General features: G+C 37.2%; 1 protein-coding gene across 3 annotated transcripts in view; it reads right to left on the bottom strand.

Annotated features, from left to right (window-relative positions):
- Window positions 1-5253: 5253 nt before the first annotated feature.
- Window positions 5254-14294, bottom strand: part of LOC131528980 (potassium/sodium hyperpolarization-activated cyclic nucleotide-gated channel 1) — a 131717-nt gene continuing 122676 nt past the window's right edge. For 2 of the 3 annotated variants that reach the window (XM_058758461.1, XM_058758460.1), the window contains exon 8: window positions 5254-9937. In XM_058758461.1, the coding sequence (XP_058614444.1) occupies window positions 8919-9937 (1019 nt within the window). In that variant the 3' untranslated portion in view covers window positions 5254-8918. The remainder of the gene's footprint in view (window positions 9938-14294) is intronic. The other variant, XM_058758462.1, reaches the window with a different exon arrangement.

The following is a 14294-nucleotide window of genomic DNA, read 5'->3' as shown; positions in this document are numbered from 1 at the left end:
TACATAAAAAAAGAAAAGAAAAAATGATATGCATTCTCTAGTATGTCTCCAATATTGCATAGCCCATCACAATTATTTCATACAAAAATCTGGGATTATATTGAAAAATGCACCAACAATAAGATTCATAAAATAATAATAATATATATATTTTTAAATAGTCTCTAAAGTCTCCTTGAATAAAATGCCTACAAAGTCTGGAAGTCCAGGGACAATGCCTGCATTCAAATATGCATACTTTCCTGCATTTTTACTGTCTTGCACCTTGATGTTTATATATATATATATATTTTGAATTTATTTAGATAATGCAATTTATTTTCTTTTTAGCTAGTGTTAGCTTTATAGCTATACAGTTTGCAATTTTAAACTCCATCTAAAACAACTCTAGACAACATTTTCAAATTGTAGTATTTCAAAAATGTTTTACTATTATAATTAAGAGGTTGCATGGAATAATTTTTGCTTTTGAGAATTTACAAAGGACCACTGAAATGATCTAAATATTTTTTAATAGGCTATATTTAATGTATGTTTTTTATTTTATGCAAAACATTTGTGTAGCCTAAAAGGTGCTATACAAATATAGTTGCTTGTATGGTAGGACTAGTAACATCTGCTTTATTCTCTCAGATTTACCACAATGAGCTTGAAACTTGTCTCTGATTACTGTGAAGGTATATACATGGAAATCTATTACAAAATTCCAGTATATTTATTTATTTATTTTGATTGTTATGAAAGAACAATTGTTTTTTTCATAGGCTACAGTATCATGCTTAACGTTTTAACCTCAAACAATTGCCTCAACAACCTCTGCGAGTTCAATAAACTTTAATAATGTGATTGGCTGGAGGAAGCGGCATACATTGATCTCAAGGTCTTGAGCTGTAATGAAATTCCGATGTATAGGCTATGCAATCAGATAATAAATCCATACAGCACAAATCCATCTGGAGATATTTTTTTAATTCACTCCCGTTATCAATGCCACCTATCTACGGTACACAGCCATTATGAAATAATGCAATTACAGAAGTCACCTGACACAGAAGATTACTGAGCGGCGACATCCTTCATTACCCAAAGGTAACCTTCAGCAGCGCGGGAAACCAATAAATCAAGAGCTTGTGTTTATCTGTGCTTAGGGGGGCTAACACTAATTCACTTTCTGCCAGCGGTTATTTACGCTGACACAAATTCTGATGAGATGCTTGAGCATGCCGATAAATATTCATATTCTAAAGATAATAAATCTATCTGTGTGAAACTTTCACAACACTTTTTACTTTGATAATGTGATGAGTTTTGAGTGAATTATAGAAATGGGTGGGATTTTAAGCTTAAAATGAAAAGCAACTTAGTGCAACTTTAGTGTGTGTGTGTGTGTGTGTGTGCACATGTAATGTTTGTGTGTATATATATATATATATATATATATATATATACAACCTGAATTCCAGAAATGTTGGGACATTTTTAAAATTTGAATAAAATGGAAACTAAACGACTTTCAAATCACATGAGCCAATATTTTAGTCACAATAGAACATAGAGAACATAACAAATGTTTATACGGAGAAATTATACACTTTTATCCACAAAATGAGCTCATTTAAAATTTGATGCCTGCTACAGGTCTCAAAAAGTTGGCACGGTAGACATTTTGAAAAGATTCAGCTGGGAGAACATCTAGCAACTAATTAAGTTAATTGACATCAGGTCTGTAACATGATTAGCTATAAAAGGGATGTCTTAGAGAGGCAGAGTCTCTCAGAAGTAAAGATGGGCAGAGGCTCTCCAATCTGTGAAAGAGTGCGTAAAAAGATTGTGGAATACTTTAAAAACATCGTCAATTTTCAAAGGATTTGACATATGTGAACATGGTCCAGAAGCGCCGCTGTGTCCTGTGGGTCAAGGCTAATATAAAATGGACTGTTTCCAAGTGGAAAACTGTTCTATGGTCGGAAGACCTTCCAGCGTGTTATCAGCGTTCAGTTCAAAAGCCAGCATCTCTGATGGTATGGGGTGCATAAGTGCATACGGTATGGGCAGCTTGCATGTTTTGGAAGGCACTATGAATGCTGAAAGGTATATAAAGGTTTTAGAGCAACATATGCTCCCCTCCAGATGACGTCTATTTCAGGGAAGGCCTTGTGTATTTCAGCAGGACAATGCAAAAGCACATTCTGCAGCTACAACAGCATGGCTTCGTAGTAGAAGAGTCTGGGTGCTGAATTGGCCTGCCTGCAGTCCAGATCTTTCACCTATAGAGAACCTATAGAGAACCTATATTGAGACCTGTAGCAGGCATCAAATTTGAAATGAGCTGATTTTGTTCATAAAATTATAAAATTTCTCAGTTTAAACATTTGTTATGTTCATGTGGGCTCATGTGGTTCATGTGATTTGATATTCTTTTAGTTTCCATTTTATTAAAATTTAAAAAACGTCCCAACATTTCTGGAATTCGGGTTCTATGTAGGCTATATACACACATATGCAAATGCTGTTGCGCCTTTTTGATCAGTATGGAGGTATTGAGAGTCCAGGGAAGATCCTCAGAGAGATAGACACCAAGGAACTTGAAGCTAACCTTGCGCTCCACCTCAGCCCCATCAATGTAGATGGGGATGTAAAACAATAAATACCTACATCTACAGCCCTATCAATGTAGATGAATATATGTTTTGCTATTTGGGAAAAGAAAATAAATATATGATATAATAATAATATATAGACTTCTGCATATATGAAGGATGTACTAATATGAAAACATCAGCATTGTTTCATAACCACAGACTATATACAGTATTTATGAAGAATTGCCCTGTTCTTTTGACCTTTTACAAACCCACAGCTTGGTTTCTTAAATTACATTTGGAATATAAATAATGCTGAATTGACATTTGCAACTGATAGAAATTCTAGCTGAACTGGTGTCATGTGAAACCCTGCTGTTTTTGCAGACGTTTAGAAGGTTGGGTTGCCTGAACGGATGAGAATAATGTTTAAAATAAGGATTTACCAACAGCATGAAGTCAATTTTAATAATGAATTAAACTGAAGTTGTATTATAATGTGTGCACTGTTAATTTAATAAGATAATTCACTTAATATTGAAAATTCTGTAGTCATTTAATCACGCTCATGTTGTTCCAAACCTGTTAATTCAGAACGATTGGGACATTTTTCTCCAGTCATTTCAACATCAAAAAATGTCCCAATCAACTTGAGTTCACCCCATGACTTTTTTTCCTCCTTCACTGACATCAAATTGATGCATTGATGCAATACACTTCATGAAGGAAAGATTTTTCAGACTTTATGTTGCAATGTTTTAGTTGAATGTCTTCTTCTTCTTTTTTTAACTGGATGTTAAGGCAAGGCAAGTTTATTTTCTGAACTTTACAGTATGTGTATGAATTATCCTGCTAATCTCACTGTCACGGTCCTCTTTAATGGATTCATCTGTATTCTGCTTTGCATGAATTCCATTAAGAGCCATTGGGAATTCTGAATGTGCGGATATGGCTTATGTCAAAGGTCTGTCGCCTCGGCTGGTTTTGTGTCACCGTTTCATCTCCTCTGTGAAGTAATATGTGAATTTCATTTACAGGAAAACGTCTGGCTGCTGTCAGCTGCTGGATGTGGAAGTATATCTTGGTAAATGATACTATTTGGTACAGTATGTAGAGTTTTGTTGCTTTTGGTCTAATTCAAAATGCTCATGGTAAGGATTGACTGTGGTAATACTTTGTAGAAGTCACATTATGTTGATTTTGATCTGACGTGAAATGTTGTCAAGTGCTTGATCTGATGCAAATAACATAAGAAAAAAATATAAAAAAGAATTAAAAATGAAAAATTAATAATTAGCAATTAATATTGAATTTAAAAAAATACATGAATGAGTAAAAACAATTTCACACAAATATTGAATTGGTTTATGATTATTTCACTTGTATATAATAAGATAAACATAATAATATATGTATATAATATTTTATATAATCGAACATCTTAAAACTGTATTTTTATAATGCGTTTTCATATTTAAGGGTAAAAGAGGGTAAGGGTTTTTGAATTCCTGATTTTATAGTTATTAATGAAACCCTCAAGGATTTACATATGAAGAGATGCAAATGTTTCATTCTATCTCAGATTTATTAGGCATACAGAAGTCTAATCCCTATTGTGGAGTGTGAATTATGAATCCAAACTGTGTGTAAGGTGTCCTGTTAATCAGAACCAACCGTGAGAGGGTTCTGTCTCAATGTATGAATACTTCATGACTGATAACTGCATCCGAGGGTAATGAATGGAAATCCTGACTATCCCAAAGAGATCATTTTTCATTTCACCACAGGAGTCACTGACATTCCTTCTCTGTTCCTTTCTCCAAATTTATATTTCATTCTTTCCCACTGTCACTGTGTCACACACTTAATTTTTTATCTCTGTACACAGAAAGAAGAGAATGGCTGAAGCAAGATGACCTTTATACTAAGAAACTGTCAAAGAGTTCTTCTCTTCTTCTGTTTCTGCAGCACATTCAAATTGTTTCATTATGACATTTAATCTCAGTTTAATCTCAGTAATTCATTTTTAAAAGAGCATAAAGGCAATTTAGACTGGACTATTTTGTGTTCTCATGAAGTGGATGGATTTCTTCTGTGTTGTTAGTTGTTTGTGTAAAGCAGCACAATATGATTGATTCAGTGATAAGTTATAACAACTAATAATAATGTCTGCATTTAATGTCTGTGTTATCGGAAGTGTTTCTAAAGCACTGTATTGTGTTTTGGATGACTTTGTATGTTGCCAGGGGGTTGTTTGTAAGACTGTTGAAGATCCCACCGCTGAAGTGAACTGTTACTTTCTCAAGCACACGGTTAAAAATAAGTTTTGTTGTTGTTATTGGCATTGATGGTTCCATGAAGAACCTTTCTCATTTACGCAACCTTTCCATTATACAAAAGGTTCTTCAGATTATTAAAATGTTCTTCACACTAAGAAAAAAATGGTTCTTTTAAAGGTTCTTTGGGGAACCAAAAATGGTTCTTCTATATATGATGTAGCTGGGAAAATTCCTTTTTGGAAACTTCTTTTCTTTTTCTATTTTTAGGAGTGCATTTCCACATTGATGTCATAATACAACCCCCCCCATGTGGGAAATATTACAATCTGAACTCATTCATAACTGAGTACCTCTACACACCTCTACAAGTCACGCAATTTGAGTTATCATTCATGTCTGTATGGTGAAATTAATAATAAATAAAACAAGCAAAAGTCGAAGATTAACAAATGGCAGCTCACTACAAAAAAACACACTGAAGCCTGGTGATAAATGGCAATAGTTCTTTTATTTTTTTCTCTATATTTTAAAGGTTTATTATTTACAAAGAAACAAAATAAAACAAAAAATAATGAAAATGAAAATAATTTTTTGACAAACACCGTTTGTCTGCATATAATTGTAAGAAAGTATACATTTACCTTTCTTTATTCAGGATCAAGTAACTAATTGTTCATGTATATTTATTGAATGATTTTCCCCCCATTTTTTTTATTCTTTTTTTTATTTATTAAACCAAGCATTGGTGTACATGAACAAGCATAATGGAAAAAATAGCTGAGATTAAGAAGAGCTTGAGGCCTGTTCTAAAATCTTCCATCATTTGCATCGTCATTGAACATATCAAACAGAATGATTTCACCTGAATCGTAGAGGCTGCAAACCAACCGTTTTGGTTTTTCCCTTTATTTAAACATCACTCCTCCTTTTTCCTTTGCATTGTTCATTTCCCATCACATAAACACATATATGATAAAAACAAATTAAAAAAACAAACAAACATATGAAAATATGTGCTGGTTTTCTTAAACGCCTCCTCAGAAAGTGACAGCATTCTCTTTTTTAGTGTATTGTTGTATGAGCGCCTCTCCTTCCCAATCTGGAATTCTAACAGTGTTTAAAGCTAAGAGGAAAAAGCACATTAACATGGGAAGCGTTCCCCTCCGAAGGCAAGTACAGTATCAATAAAAAGCAGATACCCAGAGTACCGCTGACCATCCTATCTGTACACTAGTTTCTCTAAACTATGGCATAGCAGGAGTTAAGCGCTTTTTGTTGTATGTGAACACACAGGTCCTCCCATTGGCCCAGAGGCCAGAGGATGTGATTCTGGATGATGTAGCAACCCCTTTAGTTAACCAACTAATGTATGTGTTTCTGCTTCTAGGTTTCTCTCTCTCTTTAAACAGAAAGTGCAATTCACAATGAAAGTTTGTTTGAAATGTTTCACTTTGGCCAGTTTCTTTCCACACAACATCAAACCGAACATCAGTGGCTATAAAGTTAAGTTCCACACATATTTAACCAATGATCTATCGTGATTCCAGCCGATACTGATTTGTTTGCGAATAGATATACTTTCACTAGTATGTTAATCGCACACGCCGAGCAAATCTCGTCCTTTTGCTCTGATACGTTTGGCCATTCCCATTGCTTTTTGTTCTCGTCGGAAAACATTGAACATACATGTATACACTTGTTTACATACACGTGTGCGCGAACGTGCGCGCACACACGAGTCACACTCATAAAATGAACAGGATGAAACATGGCTATAGTTTAGGCACAAATACTTAAGAATGTCCTTTTTGTGAAAATTCAATGTTTCTGATACGCACAGAGAACGTCTAGGCAGACAATGAACAAAAAAAAACATAATCTCACAATACATTTAAACGTCAACGTTTTTTTAAATAGGCTAGTTCCTCTTTTTAAATATTTGTGACAATGCATGCGCTTATGGTAGCTGTATGGGATTTGCACTGGTACAGTACTGACACAAGTTTTTTTTTTTTTTTTTTGTCTTTTTTTTTGGAGTATTGTCGTCTTTTAAACATTGTGCAAGGGGGCTTGGAGACTTTGCACAGGTCAGATGAGTTTTGCGTTATTTTACCGACTTTTGGTAGCGGTATTGAAAGAATAAATTAAAAATAGGTGGGGTCACTGCTGCTAGTTACCCCTAGTAAAATCTGCTTTACCACCAATATGGATGACTGACATGCTATTTCAAAGTCTTAAGCCCCAAACTGGATGAATCGATGTACGGGAGAGATAAAAACCTTAATGCAAAGCAGCTTCCGTTTATCTTTCTTTGAACGTCTGTATTTGTTCTATCCTTTGTTGGATTCACATAGTTGCTCTTGAAAACATACAGAATACTTCTGCTGGCCGTTTTCATAAGTGTGTTGTGTCTGCTGTGCCATCGGTTTACGGATTTTTATGTTTTAAAACTTAGACTTAAAGGTTGAGGTGTTTTTTGTAAATCTAGCAGAGCATTAATAATAAATACATAAATAAATGTTAAGTTACAATGTTTTTCACAGTCTTTAAATGCAAAAATAATGGAAAATGCATAATCAGACCATCTACATCTATGTAATATTATGAAGTTGGAGTAGTGCGTACATCCATTAATACTGATCCATGCAGGAAAAAACCCCCACTATTAATATGAAACTATTATAAAACAAAGCATCTATCGATGTATGCAGGCAGCCTATGCTTCCTTGTTACATCAGCCCAGGAAATGATCAAATAAATAGTCTAAAATGATGATGTAATATAGGCAAAATACATTAAGCTTTGCTGCTGATGATGATGATGAAGATGCATAACCCCCCTCCCCCACCGCAGTGGTGCCATGCCACTGTAATCACTCATATGCCTTTATCTTTGACCAGCATGATATTTTTGAATACAGATATTGTCTTCACTACTACCTACAGTGTAATGCTACTATTTGCATTAAGGTTTTCTTATCCCTAATGAATGTTTCTGATGCTTGTTGTCACATATTACCATTTGAATATATATATTTATATATATATGCATATATAGGCATTACCCAGGCGGCTGACAGAGATAAGACATTGCCATGTTTGAGAAATGCACCACACATTACTTTTGTAAATTCTAGTTCTACAAAACTATGTACAACACACATATAGGTAATCTTTATATCACAGTCTATTGCATAATGGTGATAATCTTTAGTTTTATAAATATTGTAAATGTACAGTCTTTAAGTGACATTTCATAATGTCCATCTCGTTCTGAAATCAGATATAGAAAATAAAACCATCCGATTTGACCACACATCCTCTGTAAAAATCAAATAAATTAAAATAAAAAACAGAAAAAAATACATTGATTCCCTTTAATGCACAAATGCTGTCTTGAAACGCAACGCAATTACTGCACAACACAAAGTATTGCAGAGATCGAAACTGCACCTTGATTTGATGCTCCTAGCATTTTCTGATATTATTTTTTTTTCCAGCTGCTAAAAGTTTTAGATGTGCTTTTTAAACATTTCAGTATTTCCCAGGTTTGATTTGCGCAAACATTTTCCACAGTGATGCCAAAAGCTGCTGAATGCTGGACTTGTTTTGTCATCTTCTCGTCGAGAACAAAAACGGTAAAGAAAACACATTCAAAAGCATTCCAGTACCAAAAACGATAACGAAAATCCGGACCGTAAGGAAAACATCAACAGAAAAGAACATCTTCAGACACGTTATAGTCACATATGTTAGAGAGGAAGACTTGCGTTTATACTAGAGTTTTTTTTTCTTTCCCATATGGTCAATGCCAAATATTCTAGTTGGATTTGCACATATATATTCGTATAATATACATTCTTAAGTTGAAGGGGAAGTGTGTCTAAAATATAGTACAAGGAAATTCTGTACAGGATAGCTATGAGGTTATTATTTTTTTCTCAGAGGAAGTTGGAGAAAAAAAAAATACGAGTCTTTTCCCCATTTTTTTAGTCTCTCCGTAAAAATCAATCAAAATATCTTTTAAAAAAATGAACATGGAAAAAAGTAAAACGGGATCATAAATTCGATGCGAACCGCATCTTGTCTTGTTCCGTCTCTGTACTACTTGAGACTGCCGACTCTCTCCTGGAGCCCGTGGAATCCCTGTGCTGGGCACTAGAGGGCGCCATGCGCACCGGCGGTAATGCGCCCGATGACATCTGCCGGAAAAGGGCAACCCTCTGTGGAACGTTGGTGCGGATGCCGCTTTGCAGAACGGAGCCCGGGGCCTGGATGCCTGCCGCGGATCCCATGGGTGGCTGAATGGAAGCGAGCGATTCGCCCGATGTGGGATGTGCCCGGGCAGCCAATGAGGTCTCGTGGGGCAGTGACGGCTGCGAGGCAGAGAGGTGGCGTATGTCCTTGCTCAGGCTGCCTGACTGGAGTGCCTGCGTGCTCTTATGGACATCGCTCCTCTGAGGAGACGCCCCTTGCGATTGCTGCGGTTGTTGTTGCGGTGGTTGTTGCGGTATGGAGGCAGGCGAGGGCTGCTGGGGTAAGGCTTGCTGTACAAGGGACAGTTGGGAGGCCGTCGGTGATCCGTACTGGAATGTTCGGCTGGCTAAAGGGGTTTGCACCGGGGGACTGCAAATGGATGTGGTGAACGAACAAGGGGACATGATGGCCCCCACTGGCTGCTGCAAGGGCGTAGGGGGATTCGGGGAAGAGGTGCTCAAGTTACCGTGAGAAACGCTCGCCGCCGAAAACGTGACGCCCTGTGAGGGCGGCACGCGGCCTGATGGGGTTATAGTGGCGGAGGTGCTGTAGCTGAGAGGGGCGGCCTGCTGCTGTAATTGGTTGTTCCCAAGAATAGCAGTTGCTGTAGTGAACGGTGGCTGGGCGGGAGAGTTAATGATGGAGTTTCCAGACATCGGCGTGGAGTTCATCCCTGTGACCGATTGCTTCCGATCCACCATCATCACCATCTCTCGGTCCTGCCGGATGATCTGCTTCAGCAACTCGTTCTCCTGAGTGTTGAAGACGCCAGCGTTCAGATCCTTCTGGAATTTCTGGAGCAAGAGTGAGTTCTTCTTCCCTGTTTTGGGGGAAAAACCGGAAGATAGTCAGTTTTTAGTTAGGGCTGAGCGGGTACAATCTAGCCCAAATGGGGCAACAAAGGAAGTTGAACAGTGAGAGGAGAAGCACAAAGGTTTCACAAATGTAGAAAGGGGAGGCTAGTCACTCCTAAGTAGAGGTTTTGAAGTAGGACTGATGTTTGATTCAACATCTGGAGGTGCTTACCTCATATGGTTATACACTCAATCTCAATGCACATTTGTTTTTCACTATCGCTAGAGTAAATACACACATTTAGACTAAAACATTACATTCTCCGAGCACACCACAGATACAGTACGAGTTTCATTACCCTGCTGAAGAACAAGCATCAAGCTTTTTTTCTAATCTGGTTTGCTTGTCTTCGCTGGTCTCCTAGTCTGGTCAGGTTGGTCTATTTGCTGGTTTTAAAGGGGCTTTGAGACCACAACCAGCTAAACTTAGCTGTGGACAAGCTTGGCCAGGCTAGGAGACGTGATATATCAGTGATATATAAGCTGTTTGTTTTCCAGTAGGGTGCAGTACTACTTTAAAAGGACAAACACACAGTTTTATTGCACTACACTGAGTAATAGTAGGCCTTTACTCTGAAAAAATATTTTCGTCAGCAGCTAATTATCCTATAAGCCTCTTCTAGGATATTTTTGTATATTAACTTAGTTGTAGTTGTTGTATTCACGACTGTTATTGTCTCTTCTCTTAAATTGTTAATGTAGCTTTTTTTTTTCTTTTTTTTTTAATTGTCCATCTACCCTGTTAGCTAGGCTAAGCTAGGTTTTTGTGTTAGTGTTTTACAATGGAGGCCTAGGAGTGTCACTTTAAAAATAATTTTAAATAATTAAAAAAAAAAAAAAAAAAAAGTTAAAAAATTTTAAAGTTAAATGTAACAGTGAAAACAAATTAGATTTAGCAGAAGGATAAAGGCAATTGGAAAATAAATAAAGCAAAGCTGTTTGCAAAAGTTTTTAAAATCAATTTAAATATATAAATATGAAATATAATTTATAGTTTGTTATATTTTGCTACATTTTAAACGTTAATTAAAAAAACACACATTTTAAATACCTACTTATTTGTCAATTTGAAAAGTTATTTATATTTTTATTTGATTTTTATTTATTTTATTTTATTTAATTAATTTATTTTATTTATTTTATATTTTTTTTTGTGGAACTGCTAGTCCTCCATAGTCTACATATAGGTAGAATTCATAGACTGTAAAAAAAGATGGACGACGCGTCTCCGCTTTCTTCCACTATAGAAAAGTGAAGCCAAAGGATCTCAATGTGGCCGTTGCCATCTTGAGAAAATTACGTCATTTGGAGCCCGAGTCTGCGCAGTAGAGTCGTGAGGTGGAGCCGCAGAATGAAACTCCCGCCCAAACTTCCGCATACCCAATCAACCATAACGACACACCCCGTTTTGATCAAATTACTAGCTAAAATTAAACTTATCACAAAAATGAACAACTGAACATATATCATTGTGATAACAACTACCTTAAATGACCAAAACCATATTTCTGAAAATTTATTTTTTAATTTTGACTCAAGTCCCATTCGTTTACATGGAGAGGGCGGGGTTTATGACCTGTACTGCAGACAGCCACCAGGGGGCGATCAAAGAGCCCGCAGCTTCACTTTTCAGGACATGTGAGGCACACCCGGTAGAATCATTGATCAGTGCAGTTAACGGTCATCTATTTGTGGGTTACTGTGAAATAAATGCCAACGTTTGAACCAGGAATAAAGAAAATGAACTGTTTGATCACCTAATGTTTGTAAAAAATGCTAACCCTAACCCTAATACGAATTTAACTTCACTCCAGTGTGCCAAATGGACTTAAATCTGCTTCTTTTACTCAAGTCAGTTTTGCTTCAATCATGAGGGATGTATCGATTTTTCCATGAACCTCTACTATTACTGCCCTTTTGTATACAATAGCTGAGCATAGCTCTATTGTTAAATAAGATGACTGAGTAAGGCTCTTATGAGCTGAAGGCATAAAGCAATAGGCTATCAATCTCTCAGCCGTAGCTGTCAGAGCGAATCAGGGAGGAGGCACAGTTTCACGATCCAGCTGCTGTGGGACATACTGTATAAACTTTTACAATGAAGCTGTCTGCAGTGTTGAGCGCACAATTGTTATATATTTAATTATTAAGGAAGGACTATTACACGATTTTGTGATTACAGAAAGAATGTAATTTTAGTATGATTTTTACATGTTTGTGGGGGCAAATGCTAATAGTTTTTCAGTGCATCATGTCAGGTGGCCACTGAATCATTGTTGCATCATAAATAATATTACCATACTTTGCAAAAGTTTAATGTACAATTCCATGGAGTTAATGCTACTAGCATTTATTTTTCATTTTTTGAAAACCATGCTTAAATTGTCACAATTACCAGTCAGGCATCACTGAAATAGTGGTTAATTTAAGAAATCACTTGTCTTTGCGACAGCCCTGGCATTTTATAAAGTTTTCAATACAGACCTACTGAATTTGAATATTTTGGAATTAAAAACAAAACAAAACTCAAGGCCTTTGGAATAAAAAACAAGTTGCTGATTATAAGTTTATATACAGTATCTCACAGAAGTGAGTACACCCCTCACATTTTTGTAAATATTTTATTATATCTTTTCATGTGACAACACTGAAGAAATGACACTTTGCTACAATGTAAAGTAGTGAGTGTACAGCTTGTATAACAGTGTAAATTTGCTGTCCCCTCAAAATAACTCAACACACAGCCATTAATGTCTAAACCGCTGGCCACAAAAGTGAGTACACCCCTAAGTGAAAATGTCCAAATTGGGCCCAATTAGCCATTTTCTCTCCTCGGTGTCATGTGACTCGTTAGTGTTACAAGGTCTCAGGTGTGAATGGGGAGCAGATGTGTTAAATTTGGTGTTATCGCTCTCACTCTTTCATACTGGTCACTGGAAGTTCAACATGGCACCTCATGGCAAAGAACTCTCTGAGGATCTGAAAAAAAGAATTGTTGCTCTACATAAAGATGGCGTAGGCTATAAGACGATTGCCAAGACCCTGAAACTGAGCTGCAGCACGGTGGCCAAGATCATACAGCGGTTTAACAGGACAGGTTCCACTCAGAACAGGCCTCGCCATGGTTGACCAAAGAAGTTGAGTGCTCAGTGTCATATCCAGAGGTTGTGTTTGGGAAATAGATGTATGACTGCTGCCAGCATTGCTGCAGAGGTTGAAGGGGTGTGGGGTCAGCCTGTCAGTGCTCAGACCATACGCCGCACACTGCATCAAATTGGTCTGCATGGCTGTCGTCCCAGAAGGAAGCCTCTTCTAAAGAAAGCCAGAGCCTTTGCTGAAGACAAGCAGACTAAGGACATGGATTGGAACCATGTCCTGTGGTCTGATGAGACCAAGATAAACTTATTTGGTTCAGATGGTGTCAAGTGTGTGTGGCCGCAACCAGGTGAGGAGTACAAAGACAAGTGTGTCTTGCCTACAGTCAAGCATGGTGGTGGGAGTGTCATGGTCTGGGGCTGCCGGCACTGCGGAGCAACAGTTCATTGAGGGAACCATGAATGCCAACATGTAATGTGACATACTGAAGCAGAGCATGATCCCGTCCCTTTGGAGACTGGGCCGCAGGGCAGTATTCCAACATGATAACGACCCCAAACACACCTCCAAGATGACCACTGCCTTGCTAAAGAAGCTGAGGGTAAAGGTGATGGACTGGCCAAGCATGTCTCCAGACCTAAACCCTATTGAGCATCTGTGGGGCATCCTCAAACGGAAGGTGGAGGAGCGCAAGGTCTCTAACATCCACCAGCTCTGTGATGTCGTCATGGAGGAGTGGAAGAGGACTCCAGTGGCAACCTGTGAAGCTCTGGTGAACTCCATAACCAAGAGGGTTAAGGCAGTGCTGGAAAATAATGGTGGCCACACAAAATATTGACACTTTGGGCCCAATTTGGACATTTTCACTTAGGGGTGTACTCACTTTTGTGGCCAGCGGTTTAGACATTAATGGCTGTGTGTTGAGTTATTTTGAGGGGACAGCAAATTTACACTGTTATACAAGCTGTACACTCACTACTTTACATTGTAGCAAAGTGTCATTTCTTCAGTGTTGTCACATGTATAAAATAATAAAATATTTACAAAAATGTGAGGGGTGTACTCACTTCTGTGAGATAATATATATATATATATATATAAATATATATACACACACACACTTACAAACCGCAACTTGATGGCAAATGTTGAATTACTGTTTTTGCAACAGCACTGGCGTTTTATAAAGTTTTCAGTACAGACATAATTAATTTGCATATTTTGGAT

The sequence above is a fragment of the Onychostoma macrolepis genome, chromosome 21 (genome assembly GCF_012432095.1).
Source record: "Onychostoma macrolepis isolate SWU-2019 chromosome 21, ASM1243209v1, whole genome shotgun sequence".
NCBI classification, from domain to species: Eukaryota; Metazoa; Chordata; class Actinopteri; order Cypriniformes; family Cyprinidae; genus Onychostoma; species Onychostoma macrolepis.
Note: the sequence above shows the minus strand (reverse complement) of the source record. Positions and strands in the feature narration are given on the sequence as shown.